The 16,360-nt window shown below is 37.5% G+C and overlaps 3 protein-coding genes across 3 annotated transcripts; 1 reads left to right on the top strand and 2 right to left on the bottom strand.

Moving 5' to 3' along the window:
• Window positions 1-25: 25 nt before the first annotated feature.
• On the bottom strand, window positions 26-900 carry LOC132700816 (bolA-like protein DDB_G0274169). Its single transcript, XM_060668365.1, has 2 exons — window positions 538-900; window positions 26-486 (listed from the first exon to the last, which is right to left on the bottom strand). Exons 1-2 carry the CDS (start codon window positions 742-744, stop codon window positions 337-339), a joined length of 357 nt encoding a protein of 118 aa, XP_060524348.1. The 5' UTR covers window positions 745-900; the 3' UTR covers window positions 26-336.
• Window positions 901-963: 63 nt separating this feature from the next.
• Window positions 964-3,108, top strand: LOC132700814 (GTP-binding protein SAR1b). Its single transcript, XM_060668364.1, has 4 exons — window positions 964-1,239; window positions 1,995-2,114; window positions 2,268-2,569; window positions 2,625-3,108. Exons 1-4 carry the CDS (start codon window positions 1,197-1,199, stop codon window positions 2,739-2,741), a joined length of 582 nt encoding a protein of 193 aa, XP_060524347.1. The 5' UTR covers window positions 964-1,196; the 3' UTR covers window positions 2,742-3,108.
• A 420-nt stretch (window positions 3,109-3,528) lies between these two features.
• LOC132700845 (uncharacterized) lies at window positions 3,529-16,117 on the bottom strand. Its single transcript, XM_060668416.1, is given in 11 exon segments — window positions 3,529-3,770; window positions 3,845-4,268; window positions 4,765-4,874; window positions 4,939-5,045; window positions 5,098-5,439; window positions 5,492-5,640; window positions 10,506-11,123; window positions 11,199-11,308; window positions 11,369-11,523; window positions 12,707-12,925; window positions 15,807-16,117. Coding segments are annotated over 11 exon segments (2,472 nt in total). The 5' UTR covers window positions 15,880-16,117; the 3' UTR covers window positions 3,529-3,605.
• Between the last annotated feature and the right edge of the window lie 243 nt (window positions 16,118-16,360).

Genomic DNA, 16,360 nt, shown 5'->3' with positions numbered 1-16,360 from the left:
CAAGAAATCAAATTGTTTTATTTATTCTCCCAATCCTTCCAATCTCTAAACTTTATAAAGAATTTTCATCCATACCAGTTTACACTTCATAGTTCTTCGTGAATTTCTACACATAGCCGCTTAAACAACTGTAAAATGAATATCAAAAAACGCCAATACGTATAACCTCACACTGTCGGCAATGAAAAAATCAACCAGCTGATAACCTAAAATTCTAACAATTCGAATTTGAGAAGTTGTTTAAATTCGCTGCAAATTTCACGAATAACTTCACAACAACGCCAAAAAATGAAATTCTCAACTAACCAAAATCCGTGTGTCTACAGCAAATTTTTCCTATTTTCCGAATCCACCTCGACAATTAGGGCTCGCATCGATTATCCGACTGCTCTCCGCCCATTGTTCGGGCGTTTTGGCCTCGATTGCCAGCGCATGGACCCCGTTTTGCAACTCATATTTAAGAGCATCGTTTATTATCCGGTGTCTCTGTAAACCAACTCAAAAAAACAACTCGACCAGCAAGTTTTGCAGTTTTACCTTTAACAGAGGCATGCCTGTGAATTTGTCTGACACCACCACCACTTTGAAATGCGTTTCAGAGTTCTTTGGTACGTTGTGCATGTGGGACTCGTTGATTACGCGTAAGTCTTGGGGGGCCAAAAGATCCGTCAGTTTCGTTATTATAGCTTTCTCTACAGGCTTTTCCAAGAAAGACATTTTTCTCATCAAATTTAGTATCGGCATTTAAAAATTTGAAATGGGTACTAATTTTAGATCAACTCGCTGGCTTTGGTTACTTTTTGTTTATTTTCCAAAAAAAATAATTATTTAGGGAGCATTAGGAATGCATATATGCAAACTCATAAGAAATAAGAAAACACAGATAAAACCGCAGAACAGCGAAAATTTGAATCGAGGTCACTTTTCTGTGATGATCTGCACGTTCCATTTTTCGAATGTTGGGCACACTGGTGTCACATCATCGTGTCACTGTCACTTCGCCAGTGTCAAAAATCTACGTTAAAATCAGTTAAAAACTTTTATTGACTAAGCAAAAGGGCAATAAAATTAAGTTTTTCCAGTACTGAAAGTAAATTTTCTTTTTCTAACTTCGTTCTGTTATTGTAAAGTTAACTGTGCAAGTTCCTATTTTAAAGGTAACGGAAATTTAAGCAGCCGCTTACTTTTTGGAAAAAATGTTCATTTGGGATTGGTTTACTGGAGTTTTGGGATATTTAGGTAAGTCTATATATGCAAAGTACATTTGTGGAATTAAATTAACGCAAAATATATTCAAGATCGCGAGTGGCATTTTTTATTCTTTATTAGTACTTTCATAATCACTTTGTACTTGAAATTTTCTGATTAATTGATGTTGATTCAACTGGGATTAATCATAGATTTTGGCTTATAAAAATTATTTGTTAGTCTAAATGTATATGAATTTTAATTTTGTTAGGTGTGTTGTCTTGTTCAGGTTCATCAGTATTCTCACATTATTTTAAAACGAAAAAGTTGATTGGTTTATTTCCAAGTAGCTTATAATTTGTTTTCCTACTAGTATGGCGTTATTTCGACTAATTATTTACAATTACGTGCTACGTAATTTTGAATCGGTATAACCAAGGCTGATGACTTGTAAAAATCGTCCAGTTGAATCAGATTATGTCGTTATCAATTTCGCGTAACTATTAATGTTAAAAGGTCGTAATTTGAATAAATAGCAAATTTTAGCGACTGTATCATAATAGATGTTTACCTGTTAAACAATATTCCTATGTTTTGGTTGAAATAATGAAATTGTTAGGTTTACAAAAGAGAAAAGGAAAATTCGTATTCCTGGGACTCGCGAGTTCGGGAAAAGCCACTTTAATTCGGCAATTAGTCGATGACAAAGATATTAGCTCGGTGCCCTACGTGTTAGATACAGACACTGACAACACTAGTGGTGAGTTATTAAGCTCATATTAAAGCCTTTGTGCATGTTTACGCAGGATTGTGGAAGAAATCTGGCAAGCTACTTTTCCTGGGCTTGGACAATGCTGGAAAAACTACCCTTTTACACATGCTCAAGGATGACCGGCTCGCACAGCATCTTCCCACTCTTCATCCTAGTAAGACTAATTATATCTGTTTCTTCATTATCTTACTAAAACAATTAGTGTTTTTATTTCACTCGCCTATTACTCCCTATAAATGTTTTCGATAGTATAAGAGATTTTTTATTTTTTGTACTTAGTTTTTATTGAAACTAAATTTTTTCTCAGCATCCGAAGAATTATCCATTGGTAACATGAGGTTCACTACATTTGATTTGGGCGGACATTCTCAGGCCAGGAGGGTGTGGAAAGACTATTTCCCGGCGGTGGATGCTATCGTATTTTTAGTAGACGCCAATGACAGGCCTAGGTTTTTCGAAAGCAAAGCCGAATTGGACTCGCTGCTGACGGATGAGAGTTTAGCCAATTGCCCAGTACTTATCTTAGGCAACAAAATTGATTTGCCGGGCGCAGCTTCGGAGGATGAGCTTAGAAATTTTTTCGCTCTATTTGGACAGACAACCGGCAAGGTAACGGTATTACCAAAGCGAGTAAAGAAACAGTGGAAGTAACTTACTCTTTTAGGGCAAAGTACCAAGATCGGACCTACCCGGGCGCCCCTTAGAATTATTTATGTGCTCGATTTTGAAGCGACAAGGTTATGGCGAAGGTTTCCGCTGGTTAGCCCAATATATTGATTGAGTGTTGAAATCCTTTTCCGAGTTTGTTTCGTAACGTTTTTAAAACTTTATAGATAATTTGTTTCTAAATTTGATTAAGCCCTACCTTCTCTAAATTCAGTCCCATATTGGTAATTTTATGGCCCACTGTTGTATTTTTAAAGCAACTTATCTGTAAAGTTTTCGCTGCCATTTCTGGATGTAAAGAAAACTTTGAAATAAGTTTACATGTATTTTTTTATGTTTCATTGGTTCAATTAATAAGTGGCCCCTCGTCTTTTTTTTTCTGTAAATTATTGCCCAGGAGATTGTTGTAAAAAATTGTTTTTACCTCTGTATAAAAAAATGATATTAAATGCCCCCCCCCACCCCCATTTTTTTTTTAAATTTAATAAAGTAATTACTTTCTATAAATGTCTTAATTTCCTTTTTTTTAAATTAGTGAGATATATGGCTTAAAAAAAATGTAACAAGCTTGCCAGTTGATTGAGTCGAAATTGTATAATAATCGAAAAATAACTTTTACAGTGCAAATATAGAAAAAATTGTTGCCTCTACAAAAGTTGTGACAAAAATGAATTGCATATTAACGTAGAAGACGGTTGGAAGATGACATCGTCATCAATTCATTTTATTGATCTGTGGGTGAAATTCCATGGATCACTCGCCCATAACCGGCACTTGTTCGGGTACAAACCTTTTTGTTGTCGTATTACATTATGACTGTTTATCTCAAACATTCACTTTAGTATAGCTAAAAAAGTAAAATAAAACAATCTTTTTTAACTGATTAAAATTATTTTTTAGTTACAGCGTTTATCTGCCACACAGAAATCGCATTAAATTGTTTAATCATCAATCAAAGCATACGTCGCATGGTAAAATTTTACTTGGTATTCCAAATAGTTTCCCGTATCCAACGCGTATAATGCGACACCCTGGTGTAAACCCCCGGAACGTTGATGTTTCCGCATTCAATACCGAATGAGGTTATGCCGACAAGGTACCATCTGTTGTTGCTGCGTATTTGAAGCGGTCCGCCAGAATCACCCTGAAAGTAAAAAATATAACTTATTGAGAACAGACTTCTGCGTTCACGGGTGATTCAACTAAAAGTTAGCGTACCTGACAAGTGTCTTTACTCTGAGTCCTACTGCCGGCACATATCTGCTCATCTTCTACTATCCCCTTTGGCAGTTGTCTTTTTGAAACTTCCCGATAAGCCGTCTGACATTCTCTCTGCTCGAACAGCTCCAACCCGACCTTCTGGAGGTCGGCGCTGCCGCCGCCCCCCGAATACGCAGTTTTGCCCCACCCGGTGGCGACAAGATTTTTGTCGCCGTAATCACTTGACGTGAAAATGCATATAGGCGTGACGTATTCGGTAAGCGTCACGGGCTTGTCGAGCTCTAACAGAGCGAGGTCGTTATACTGGGTTAGAGCGTCGAAGTTTGGATGACGAAGTCTGCGTATTACGGTGTATTCTTGAGTGTTCTCGGTGTCTTGTTGTAGATTTAGCGTTCCCAACTTCACGAACTGCACATCGCCGCTGCAACAACAATTCTTTTCTGTGTCATGTTCATATGGAGGCAACGGAAAGAAGTAGTAGATATCCTTCAAACAAATATTCTTTTTTGGCGTGTTTACAAATTAAAAGTTAGGTTAGATGTTCGATTTATACGATATTGAGGAAGACCAAGCATGGAAATGTCATTTGATGAATAGCGACCAAAATTGACTGGTAGATAAAAAACACAAGCAAAGACTAAGAAACAATAAATTCTAAAATGCCTGTCCTCTTTCAAATTTCCCGCTACTTAATACAGTTTTGACATTTACTAGGGAAATCTACAATTGCCTTTTTTTATTCTATGATACGGTTATAATTTACAAGTGAGGTTAGAAGTTGCTTTATTTGGTTCGTTTAAGACAGTTTTAAATCATGGGTCTGTCGCGTTAGGTGAACCGTTCATTTTAAAAAGAAGAAAGGAACGTTGGTGGCATTCCAACCGCACCAAAATTGAACTCTGACCACTGTAACTCACATGGATTCAACTGAGACACAATGCGCGGCCGTGATGACGTAGTTCTCGCTCACCAGGCTACCGCCGCAGAGCCACTGCTTGTTGTCCTGGCTTCCGAACCCCAACGCTGCCTGAAATCGAACACTTTACAGTCAAAAACTCGTTCTTAAATATTCGCACAAGTCAAGCGGGTACCATATGGGGAAATTCCTTTTGACCAGAATTAGTTCCTCCGATCACCATCACACGAAAAGTTGGCGCTGAAGACGTCGTCGTAGATTGGGAGTAGTAATTGTCGCATTCTGAAACGAAACTCGCTTGGCAAGCGGCCTAATGGCGGAGTCGCAGGGTTACTTGTTTCAAAAATGTCTTTTGCCCGTTCCAGCACTTCCGCTGATACCGCCACAGTGTCTTCGGTGGGAGGTACCACGATGGCGGAGTTGATGCGGACTCCTCCACTCAATGGGATAATCTCGGGCGACCAGCTACTTCCGGTAACCGATTGACTCGTGGTAGCGGCGGTACTGATGGTGGAAACGGTACTCTCTGGCGTCACCCATTCCGTTAGCTCGGTTTGGGGTGTCGAAGGTGTGGACGGGACCAGGACTGGACTCGCTGGGAACGCGTTGTTCTGGTCTTGATCGCTTAGGGGTGGGGTGACGATTTTCGCGACGCGGTCATTTCGAAAGACCCGTCCTGGAAAATGGCGGCTGTTGTATCGAAAATAAGAGGAGTCGTGGAGGCTTACCGATTTCCTTAGCGCCGATAAGTTGAATCGCGAAAATCACCGCCAGGGGAATTACGCGCGGCATCATGGTTACGGCGGTACTGCCGCTTAATTTTCGATTTTGCAAGAGAGGAAGTACCATTAATGTATTGTAAATTTCATCAGCGTATTAACCTCGACAGGGTCGAAAATTGGCCTCAAATTAGGAATACCCGTCGTTGCGTGGACGTTACCTCTTTGTATTCGGGATCCGACGCGACGCGGTGCGGCGCGGAAAAGTGCCAAACGGAAAAGGAAGCGTATTATTGGCGTCCGAGTGAAATACGGAGGGGAAATTGTGGGGGATTTCTCTCTAAACCGTTCTCCGACGGAGTTATCCCTCAGAGATACGCAGCTATTCGAACAGATCCAATTTGGAACAAATAGTTCATACTCGTAAAGGCCTGGTGTCACGATATTTATTAGTTTAGCAAAGCGATTAGATTCAATAGTGAACTGTCAACAAGCCTAAAGGTATAACATCTAAAGACCCTAACCAAATCCTCGAACAGGTCAATCAATTTGCCCATATGTATGCGAGCGATGGAAATTTGAAAAGTGAAATATAAGCACAAAGCACAAAAAATTACAAAAAGTACTGAATGCCTTAAGGATAATATAGGAAGTAACACACTGAGAGCAAAGTAAAAGCAAAGCAAGGAAAAGTTGCCTAAAACAGGATAGGATAGAATAGGACGCTATGTAGATGACGCTATAAAAACTACTTCACCCTTGCAATCAAGAAGTGATGATGCTAGGTGGACATCAACAAGATTACACTCATGACAGCATTGAAAGACCCGTCAAAATCTAAATTGGAAAATGATACGAAAACCGTTGAATAGGTCAATTTTCTTACGTATCCGGGTGCAAAATTAACGAGAGATTAAAGTTAAAATAACAACGATAAAAGCATCCCACAAAGGCTTTAATTTTTCAAAGAAACTTTCACAGAGTGCTTAATGCTATTTGAATATTAGTTGAATCGAACTTGGTGACGTCTCGATATTTTTCGTCCGGTCTGCTGTAAACTCCTGGTATCCCAAACGGAATTTTGTCTTTGACAGATCGAAGATTTTGAGAGATTTTTGGTCAAGTGGCAAAATTGGTATTGACGTTATATTTCTTAAGAACTTTTGATATGTGGTCAGTGATGTTTAGAACTTAAGGAAGGACAATCACTCGTCCCATATTAATTTGAAAGCATCTCTTTACTGGACCTTAGCTCCCCACAGCAGCCACAAAGTTCAACCATTAGACAGGAGTTGTTTTGGTCCTCTTAAGGCCAAGTATCCCATCGAGTGTGACCGTTGGATGACTCAACATCCTGGGAGGGCTATCACACAATATCAAGTAGCTGCTCTTTTTAATGAAGCCTACAAACTAGTTGCTACAGTCGGCAATGCTTCCTCGGGATTTTCAGTGACTGGAATTTATCCATTTTTCAAGAGTATGACTTCCTCCCGGCTGCTGTAACTGACAATGTAAATATTATCTCACCAGTCCAAGCAGATGAAAATGACCCAAAAAATGACCAGACAGACAATATAAATACTGACCTGCCAAACCAAAGAAATGAGAATCAGCCAGAAAACAATCAGACATTAGACAATACAGAAATTTACCAGTCAAATCAAAGAGTTGAAGCTAAACTAAAAACTTATCATCAGGTTTTCAAAATACCACAAGTTTTGAAGACAGAGAAAAATGAACATATTGCACTTACTGCTATCAGCCCATTGCCTAAAAGAACTGACACGGAAAAAAGAAAAAGTTTAAAATCGGAAATAATTTGGAAAACAAACAAAACGAAGAATTAGCTACATCAGACCAATGGAAGAAAAGAACGGCCCTGGAGACTGCGAACAATTACTCCAGTGGCAGGACAAGTGCGCGCATAATAACTTGTAGTTTTTTAATAATAAGACTGAGAATCCCAAAGCTTAGGTTTTTTATATGTTTATTTGTAATATGCCAATGTAATAAATACTACCTAAATATAATAGTTTTCATTTTAACATACTTTAAGCGTGAAACTGCGTTTACTTACCCCAAGCGACTCTAAAGAGGGACAACAATGGCAAGTGTGGAATTGCTTTCGGACACATTGCCTTTGAATGGTAGTGGTAAAGTGTATTTTTTGATAGAAAGCTTAATATCTCTATTGTGAAAATTATTAGAGGGATAAGGTCTTTAAATTATGGTTTTAGTGACTTAGGTTGAGATAGTTTTACGACCCTGTAAACAAGAGATAATCGACGATTTTAGGGCCGGTTACCAGTGTGAAAATGTTTGGTCCGATTTTCTATTGATAGGAATATTTGAGAATGATGAATTAACAAAAGTATCATCAACGTACCGTCTCCATAAATGTGCTTTTAGATAGAAGGTGTAGAGTTTTTTCTTCCCCGACACTGATGATAATGGAGAACCCATACCTGTTTCCGACGTTTTTTAAAAAATTTAACAGTTATAAAAAAAATGTTCTAGATAAGCATTTTTTAATTAAAATAAAAAGGTTTGGGTAAAAAGGTATCCAAAATAATGTTGACAGTCTCAGGAATAGAGATTTTAGTAAAGAGGAATTCTGCGTCGGAACTAACCAGAATATCCTATGGATCTAATCGATGCTTTTTAATTGAATAATGAAAGAACAAATTAAGTAAGTCGAAGGGGTAACTCTGGTTTGTGAATCTTAGGGAGTCCGTAAAGAGGGTCAATTTTAGAGTCACAGATTAAATCACGATCATTAATTGATAAAAATGGCAAAGAGCATACCAGCCAAAAGAAGATCCAGAAGTGGAGAAAGAATGCTTTACATCCTCATCAGCAGCTTTACTAGAATAAATAGGTGATAACCTATCAGATGGGAAAATGTATTATAAGAAGAAGAAGCAGAAGAACGATTTTAGCAAGAAATCCTCATATCGCGGTGACTATATTTTTTCTACTCCCTTCTGTAAAATGCCGTATTATACATCAATCTAGCGTGCGTTACTTTACTACTAGAGTTTCTTGTCCCACGAATCCGAGCCCGAGCGGATGTTTCCGGAATTTTTAACCTTACCGACTTGACAATTAATAATTAATAAAAGCAAAGCCACCTAACTAATATTTTGTTTTTAGAAAAATGTGTTTACTTATCTGGTTTGATTTGGTGTCAAAATGTTGCAAAAAAACTACCGGTTTTAAAAAGTTTTTGTTCAAACTAGGGTGCTATTTGAAAAAAACTAGGTTATCCTAAAAAAATAATACTTCATTACATTAAATGCAAATAGCATTAGACAAGTAAACAAAAGTTTCATTTACAATTTTTATGCAACAAGTGCGCTAATCGGCAACGGTAAACGAGTGAGTTAAAAAGTTTATTGAACGTGTTGCATACTATACTTTTTCTACGACCGTTAGTTTTTCGAAGCGAAACGAAATTGACGTGGTAAAGCGACGCTTCCCGCACGCTAGATCGGTGGGTAATTAGGCATTTTACAGACGGGAGTTGAAAAATAGTATTTATGAAGGTCACAGCCTCCTAGACAGAATTTTCAAAAATTAACTAAAAATGACAAAAAACAAAAAAGAAAACAGAACAACCGTCCCATCCTAGGTAGAATGATCTCCTGAATCCAAAAATAGGTGTGTAGGTTGTGCCATGTAAAATTCGGTTACTGTCGTTTCCGCTCAAACCGGAAGTGGAACCATTGACTACATATTGCTAAAAAATTGGACAATTAGCCTATATAAACCCTCCAAATTTCAAATCGCTCCCTCAACCCGTTTGAAAGTTATAGAGTGTTCCCACTTAATTGTGTAACAATATTAATATTTTCGAAACCAAACTTTACAAGAGAGCAAGATACGGTTTTTTTGAAGCTAGATTTCTCGCTCGATCACATCGAAGAATGGTTAAATGGTCACGAACCCCTAGTAGATTTTCTTCGACATTACATCCTAACATACGTTTTACCACTGAGTTGGAAACTAATACTAACCTTCCATTCTTAGATATTCTTATCAATCGAAAATCAGACCTAACTCGTCACCGGACGAAAAACATCAACTAGACTCAAAGAACAGGGCACTCAGCTGTTGCCGAACACACTCCTGAAACCGGAAACAAAATTTTATTCAATAAAACTAAAATTCTTGCTTGTAATCAATTGTTTTACCGACGAAAAATCCGAGAATCTATAGAAATCTATAAACAACCTAACAATCTTAACCGCGACTCAGGCCTCTACCTGTCACCAATATGGGAATCAGTCATCAGAGACGGTGTTGATGCCCTTCATTTAGCTCCGCCCCCCTCAAACAATAGATAAGCAGATACAGTGTAAAATACGAGCCAGTTTCAGTCAAGCTCTGAAGAAGCCAACAGGATGATTGGCGAAACGTCAGCAAGTTCGACTCAGCAAAAACCGACGCAGGGGGAATCCAGAAGTTTTGTAAAAAGTATTACAGTAGCCTGTGGAAGTTTTTTTGAAAAATTAAAGGTTAGTGACTTTGCATACAAAGGCGCAATTTAGTGAGTAAGGAATAGTATATTATGCAACAAGCGCGGTAAAGGGCATTTGACTCACGAGTTTATTTGACACGAGCGGAGCGCAGCGGAGCGAGTTTTTAATAAACGAGTGAGTTAAAAAGTTTACCGAACGTGTTGCATACTATATTTTTTCTACGACCGTTAGTTTTTGGGTACATTTTCGCAAAACAACACGAATACATTCACTGACATGAGCGTCAGAATTGACAAACATCAAAATTCAAAGCGTGGGAAATATCTCCGAAAACATCCGACTGCTCTCGCGCGGTAAAATCCCGGAAATGTCCGAAGTAGCTCGTATTCATGGGAAACGAAACTGACGTGGTGAAGTGACGCTTCCCGCACGCTAGATCGGTGGGTAATTAGGTATTTTACAGACGGGAGTAGAAAAACACTGTTAGAACAATTGTTTGTTTAATATCTAAGACACTGCAACATTAGCAAAAGTAAGGCAACGTTTTTTTGTTCGATTAAGGTGGCCAAACTTTATCTTCGATCCACTGTATGTAACGGGACACTCTGGTGTATACTCCCGGCACGTTGGGCGCTAGCCCGCAGGCTTGACCGAACGATGTGATCCCCAGTATGTCGTACATACATTTGATATCGTTCGTTTCCTCTTTGTAGACCTGAAGGGGACCTCCGGAGTCGCCCTCGCAGGTGTCTCCTATGATTTTCCTCGACCCCGCGCAAATCATTACGTCGTCTCTGATGCCATCTTTCAGTTTGGACTTACCCGCCAGCCTTTTGAACGTCTGGTTGCATTCGGGCTGACTGAATAACTCCAACACGACCTTTAGCAACAATTTGCTGCTGTCGGTGAAAGTACCCAGTCTGCCCCAGCCCGAGGCTATCACTTTACTGTCGGGTAATCGATTATCGTAGTGGAGACAAGCCGGTCTGGCGAAGGAGTTCAATTCTACTGCTTTGTGAAGCTTCAGTAAACCAATGTCGTTGTAGTGGGCCGGTAGGACGTAGTCTGGGTGTTTTATCCTGTCGGCGACTTCGAACTGCTGAACGTTGATGAGATCGTCTACATTAATGAACCCCACCCTCACGTACTTTGCTTCGCCCCTGATAAAAGTGCTTATTCAGTCCACAGAGCACCCTTAATACCCAAAAACGATTTGGGAGGTGACTCCTACTCACCAGTTCCTGTCAGTGAGGCAGTGAGCCGCCGTGAGTACGAACTGCTCACTGATCAGTGATCCGCCGCAGAACCACATTATCTCGGCCTCACCCTGGTAACCTATGTGAGCCTTAAGCGAAGTGCATCAGGTATATTAAAAGTTGAAGCAGGACCAGTCGATTTAGCTTACCATATGGGGGAACTCCTGGGCAGTGGCCTCGGTGCCACCGACGATCAGTTCGATCTTATCGAACGGACAGTCGTACCTCACAGTGTCCTCTTCATCGGGTATTCCTATATAAGACGGTTCCGTGACCCAAACGTACTGGCTGTACTCCTTGCATTCTGAAACAAATTAATGGCACCTCGGGTTACGATGTATTGCTTTGGTAACAACTACTGAGCATGTAGGATAATGAGTAGAATTATTTTTTGCACGCACCTTGTACAAAGTCACTTTCCTTTTCTCGAAAGTGAAACGGCACTATCGGCACATTTTTTAAATTTTTAAAATCTTCAATAGTAAAGTTTTGGTTAGTTCTGGTTAGTTTCTTTGCTATCCAGAACAAACTCCGGTTTTGGAATTTTAATAACTATTTTTCAACCCTTAACCTCTTCCAGTTTCAATAGGTTTCGTCAGAGGACTAAACCCATATATCTGCCAAATTTTGTGCTACCAATGACGTGAAAAAAGGAGCAAAATTTGAAAAATTTAGCTCTAACGGTTCGAGAGGAAGATATGAAATGTTGCTACAAGCATAGATACTTTCATATAAGTGAAATTATCTCGTTAAATAAAATCTAAAGCAAAATTTTGAAAAAGTGAAAACAGAAAAAGCAACTATAGGCTATTTCAGATAAGTCTAGAGTAAAAAAACGAAGAAGTTCACACAAAACAAATACCCAATCTAGGGTGGTGTTTGGCCAGGATGGCAGTAATTTTCTTAGAAACTAAAAAACATTTTAAGCCACTTTAAAAAGTAAGGATTTTGATTTTGAAATTTTTTGCTGACGAAGAAAATACTCCAAAGAGCGGAAAATTTTTTTTATGTGTGAGGATTAGTGGATGAGTGAATTAATAACCTACACTTGGTGCCTTGTTTGTATTGTAGTATAACTGGTGAATATACTGCATAGCTGAAATGATACAACTGAAATAGGATATATGCCTTTAATGCTCTGAATCGCCTCTCTAAAGGCTTTTTCTAAATATGGCTTCACTAAAAGGCTTGATTGGAGACCAGATATATGGTAGTAGGCTATGCACCGAGGCGTAATTGCTAGGGATGTGAGCAAAAGTGATAGGATTATCATGCCATTAATATAGATATAAAGTACTGAAACTTCTCAGTAGGTGATTTCATTAACGTTATTTTTCTGATGAAATTATTTGTTTTATTCTAAAATTTGAAGTTCAATTGTGGCCAAATTCTTTTCGTGTATTCCTAAACAATACAAGTATGCCATTAAGAGGTATTCGTTTGGTCACCCCTTTGCGTCCTAATATACAGTGATAAATGTTACTTACTCGCCAAGGATATTTCGCCAGGCTTTCTAGTCGGTTTCGGTTTCGGCGGAGGCTCTTTCAAGTCCCCCTTCTGCACGCAGCATACTATCGATTTGGACCACTCGAAGCCGCAAATTTGGGGATAGTGGCCAAGCTGTAGTTCCCTGATGGCCTCCTCGCATTCGCTGTAGTACTTGCAGATGCCCACTTTGCCGTTCTTCTCGATAACGCATGGGTCTGCTGCGGACACGAAAGTACCGATTTTAAGCAGAAATTTGTCCACAGGTTCGACTATGCGGCACTTCACGCGCGTCACAAGCGCAGCGAGCGGCAAACGTTTTTAAATCAACATTGTAATTATTAATGGGATAATAATTAGTAGTAATTATTGGGTGTTCGCGAAAAACCAACGACATATATGACTCAGTCGGATAAAGTTTTAACAAATAGCGCATAAACTATGATAGCCATCAATTAAATAAATTATGACGCTGAGTCATGATATTTTTAAAATTTTTAAGGTGTTGTCTAAAGAAAAGCAGGTTTTCCTAGCGAGTGTTCAAGGATAAAGCTCCACCGATCTGTTGGTCGGCGTTACAATTTGCGACTGCGACGCAAATGATAAAAAGTTACTTTGCTCTGTACGACATTTTTGGAAAATCCAAATTTGAACTAATTCGGAAATACAATCATGGCCAGGGGTCAAGGATCGTTAATCTTACGGTATCCCCAAGTTTTGCGATAGCGATAGTATTCATTTATTCTTAATAGCTCAGTTATACTAAAAACCATAGTTTGGCATTCCGTTTTTAAGGCTTGAAGGTTATTAAGGCTTTAAACTGTATCAAGGACGACAAGTGATTGGTTTTATTTAAATCCATCATAAGATTCATTCTCTTCCTTAATTGTTCTTTGTATAATTTCTTCTACAACTTCTACAAATCCCACAACAAGAATCTTGTACTCATATCTATGCCATTTCTAGTTAACATCAAAAAGTACCAAGGGACAAATTGAATGGAATATATAATTACTAACAATTGTAGCTATATTAGATATTAGAATTAGCCAAAAATAAAATCGTCACTGCATCTTCATGGTGTTACGCCAAAGCCACGTATTTTGCTTAATTATGGCAGTTGTGGCATATTTTGAATATTATGATTAATGTTCAAAATAAAAAAAATGTTTTTATTGGTTGAAATGCTGTATATAAGAAAATGATAAAAATGCTAATATGACTAGGCGTCAATAAATTACATACAAAATATATAAAGAATATGAATTTAATTAATTTCCTGAATACAAAGTTGTTAAAGTATTATTAAGGGATGTAAAGTTTTAATTACTCAATCCAGATGCAAACTATTGATATCGCTTATTTAAGTTCTAATTAGCTCTCTAAATGAGCCTATCTTCCCTGTGTATTTCCATCTATTTGCATCTGGCCTTGTTCACATTTTTTTGATTAATTCTTATTTTTATATTTTGAAATCGGCATAAAATTAGTTTTTTTTATAAAATAATACACAGGGCCTCCAATTTAACAAAACATAACTTTTATATGTAATACTTTTTAGCACACCTTCTATATACTTAATATGTAAGTACGTAAAATTAAATCTTCAACTTTTGTATTCGACTATATTTCTAAAATGTAAAGCAAAAAAGTCAATAATGGATCGTGTATATTATAAGGCTTTTTTTAAAAAAAATACTCCTATTAAATACGTACCGCTAATTAATTAAACAACAAAAGCACCCCTTAACTATTTAAAATGTCTAAAAATGCACCTTTATGGAGAGTTTTTGGTTTAGTTTTAGTTATATTATTATAAATTTTATTTTTCACAACCAACCTCAATTAAGTATAGAAATGATTTTTATTAGTGAAAGAATTGTTCTCTTTTTATCACCCTTTACGTGTGTATTTTAAGCCTTTTTTGAAAAAAATATTTCTAAAATATACATACTGCTACTTTCCGAAAAACATTTTTTATGATGTTAGGAAAGGTTTAGTTTAAATTTCCAAGTATATTATTAATTTGTATGTGTTTTTTTTTGAGCTTTTTTAGGGAGTTAGATTAACTTAAATTTATTTTTTTATAAATTTTAAACACTAACTGGGGATGCATGTTCAACTATAACATGTTATATATTTTTGAAACCAGCATAAAAGGGCCCTTATTTATAGAAAATGATATACAGGGCTTCCAATTTAAGAAAACATAACTTTTATTTGCTATGTTTTATGGCACAACAACATTAAATAACACATATTAAACCCTCCAACTTTTGTAATAGACTTTATTTCTAAAATGTCAAATAAAAAAGTGAGAAGGAGGCAAAATTTATAACGGACCGCCCTTTAGACGTGTATTTTTTGAAAAATATTTGTAAGTATATTATTAATTTGAACGAGTTTTTTTTTATTACCTTTTATTTATTACAAATATTCACAACTAGTAAATACATTGGGGACAGCATCCCATTCTATATCTTAGGCAAAATGTAATTCTAAGCAAATGGTTTTTGTCTAGGCAAATAGTGCCTTTTCTTTTTCAAGTGCTAAATAACTGAGCAAATGCTATTTCACTAGCCAAATGATATTTGCCTAAGCATGTTTTAGACAAATGGAAATGGAAATATTGTAATAATAAAATAAGGTCCAGTATATTGAGTGAATATTTTTTATAAGAAATCGCAGAATACGCTCCAGTTTATTTAATGAATTTTTTTTTATAAATTAATTCTACAAATAATAAGTAAAACGTAAACATGTAACTTAAACAAAATAATTGTAAAAAACTATCAGTGAATAATAAAAAATATAAATATTTACTTAAATTTACTAAACATACTCCTATACACCAAATACGTTCAACAAATCTCACATTGCCTAACAACGAATTAAGCATATGACATTTTCGTAAATAGATACATAGAATTTCATGAAGCCTAGGCAATAGCCATTTGCTTGAAACTACCATTTGCCTGCGATATTTTCACCAGCAAGAGAAAGACAACAATCCCCATTCCTAGCAGCCGTTTTCCATTGCAAAGTTTGCCTCACTTTTCTATCAAAGGGTGCCGAGTTTGCCGGCGTTTTAGTCAAACTTACCGTAATACAAGCAGACTCCGAAATCGCAATTGAGGAGGACCAGAGGCAACGCGACAAACTGCACAAAACGCATGGCCGACTCGATCGAGTAACGACCCAGGTATCTCGGTGAAAATTACCAGAGGTAAACAATGCCGTGGGTCCGACCACGCGCGAACATTTCTGCAAACTAAACAAACTAGGATCAATGGCGGGGATCCCCTTCGCTTTCGAGCGCGTGTTCCTTCGTGACCACTTAAAATTTGAATGCTAATAAGGTTGTGACACGTACGAGGCGTATCGCCTTCGGTGCATCTCGAAGGGGTTTTGCGTGAAACTGTATGAATATTTGTGTTTTTTTTTTCATGAACGATGATATTAATTGCTGCGACTCGAGGTCGCCCGGTCAATTAATGCCTCTTATGGCCGGTTAGTCCGGCGTGATGTTATTGTTTTGAACCTGTAAACGATAGCGCGGGACATTCGGACAACGCGAACTATTTATTTACCAAACAATGCGATAAATGTTATTGAATAATTTTTGTGCTTCATTCAATTGTTTAAAAAAGGATACC

This window comes from Cylas formicarius, unplaced genomic scaffold, assembly GCF_029955315.1.
Source record: "Cylas formicarius isolate icCylForm1 unplaced genomic scaffold, icCylForm1.1 PGA_scaffold_4__25_contigs__length_36172078, whole genome shotgun sequence".
Classification (NCBI taxonomy): Eukaryota; Metazoa; Arthropoda; class Insecta; order Coleoptera; family Brentidae; genus Cylas; species Cylas formicarius.
This window is presented reverse-complemented; position numbering and strand designations above follow the sequence as displayed.